General features: G+C 33.4%; 1 protein-coding gene across 1 annotated transcript in view; it reads left to right on the top strand.

Annotated features, from left to right (window-relative positions):
- The window catches only part of LOC105312503 (uncharacterized), a 20343-nt gene that overhangs the window by 3641 nt on the left and 14578 nt on the right, over nt 1–2124 (top strand). The window contains exons 9-12 of the mRNA XM_019995594.1: nt 47–295; nt 345–701; nt 801–1169; nt 1233–1589. Coding sequence (XP_019851153.1) covers nt 47–295; nt 345–701; nt 801–1169; nt 1233–1589 — 1332 coding nt within the window. The remainder of the gene's footprint in view (nt 1–46; nt 296–344; nt 702–800; nt 1170–1232; nt 1590–2124) is intronic.

Here is a 2124-nt window from a genome sequence, read left to right as displayed (position 1 = left end):
TCTGTTCCTGTTGCTGGTGATGTATTCAATTCATCTTGTGAAATAGTTGTACCTCCTAATTTTGTCGAGAATCTTACTAGTGTCAGATGGACTTATGATTTAGAAGCATCTCGAGATGTTACTAGTGAAAACAATGATGCTACACTAGTACCGGTTGTTAGAAATGGAAATATATTTACCAGTGTACTTACACTTGATCCAGTGAAGACAACTGATGCTAGACAATATTACTGTCAAGCAACAATTATAGTTTTTGGTACTGTAGATCGTACTAACAGAGATTTAACTGTTCAAAGTTTGTTTTACCTATTATTATGTAGTTGAAATAATAATTCATTTTGTAGTACCTCCTCCCAGTGTATCAATAGTTGCTGACCCTCCAACTGGTCCAATATATGAGAGTACAAGTTACTTACTAACCTGTACAGCTACAGTAAACACTACAATAGTGAATACACCAGTAACTGCTAGTGTAGTATGGACTGATCCTAGTGGTAATGTAATACCAACTAATGATACAAGACATCAAGTGACACCTCCAACTGGTAACAGTCTTGTAAGCATGCTATTGTTTCAACCTATTGATACTGGTCTTAATAATGATGGAGGAACATATACCTGTCAAATGATCATCAATTCTGGCAACTCATTAATAGCATCAAGTCAAAGTACTAATACTACTCTTACTGTTACTGTTGAAAGTAAGTTACAAAAATACTTCTCTCTTCTCTTATTCTCCCTTCTCTTTTCTGTTTAATTTTTTTCTTTATTTTCTTATTGATCATATTATTTTTTGTTAGGTCTTCTTCCAATGACAGTAAATTTCTCATCAGTTGGTTCAGTTGAAGTTGGTCAGAGTCTAACTATAACATGTACCATAACAACAGTCGAGAGATTAGTAGTAACACCAATGATTACTTTTATCAAAATGAATGATACAGATATGGAAATGCTCTCTAACTTAAATAGACCATACAGTATCACAACAGATGATACTGGTTCAGTTACTAACTATACTCTAATACTGGATCCAGTGAGGTTTGAAGATGCTGGAATGTATACATGTATAGCTGAGTTTAATGTAACTGGTTTTAATAATACCAATGATCATAGTACTGCTACTTATGATCATCAAGAGGATAGTGATGTCTTTACTTTAACTGTTAACTGTAAGTTACTGTAATAATAAACAGTAAAATTTATCAAATTCCTTATTTTTCATCTCATTACAGTCCCTCCAGTACTTGTTACTATATCAAAGGAACATGATGATATATTATATGCAGGGACACCATTCTTCATTAAATGTGACATAATGTTAGATCCATTAGTTACTATACCAGTGACTGTCACTAATCAATGGACACGTGATGGTACTAATGTTCCTATGGGTTCATCTGATGATACTATTACTGAGGGTCTCAATATGATCAATACATTACATTATAATGCAACATTAATGTTCTATCCATTGGATAATGCTGATGATAGTGGAATGTATACTTGTAATGTTGAAGTGACTGCTCCTAATAGTTACATGTATCTCAGGAATACATCAGCTAATGTTAATACTTCTATTACAGTTATTGGTAAGCATAATCTATGCTGTATACATTAGATCTAATGTATTATATGCTTTTGTTTAATTGTACCAAAGCTTTCATAGCTTAATGTTTTGTATAGACCAGTTGGCGCTAAGTATATTCATAAAATTTTAAGTATATTCATTGTGATACCGTAAATAAAGTAAAATTTTCCTACTGCCATTTTGGAGTCCTACTTCCAATGGTTGTCTATGGAGCTCGCTATGGAGTGATCGTGAAAAGAGCTTATTCTCCAAAAACTGCATGCTGTATTTATTCTTTACAGCAATATTGCTACTGCTTACTGACCATTATCCAGTGTCTATAGTTGGCTCATGGACTTTAATAAGTGCCACTAGAAGATATAGAAGCAAAGATATTACTTTCTCCCATTTAGTCTATCTCCCATTCTACTCTTAGTAACTAATGCCCACCATCCACTATTCAACTTTGTTGAAAGCAACTTTGTGGTTACTTTGATCTTAGGGCAACTCTGTTGCCTAAAATAGAACTGAGTTCTATTTTAGGCAACAGAGTTGAC

Source organism: Amphimedon queenslandica, unplaced genomic scaffold (assembly GCF_000090795.2).
Source record: "Amphimedon queenslandica unplaced genomic scaffold, v1.1 AMPQUscaffold_13437, whole genome shotgun sequence".
In the NCBI taxonomy this organism is placed as follows: domain Eukaryota; kingdom Metazoa; phylum Porifera; class Demospongiae; order Haplosclerida; family Niphatidae; genus Amphimedon; species Amphimedon queenslandica.
The sequence above is the reverse complement of the archived record's forward strand: the minus strand, read 5'-3'. Positions and strand labels throughout refer to the sequence as shown.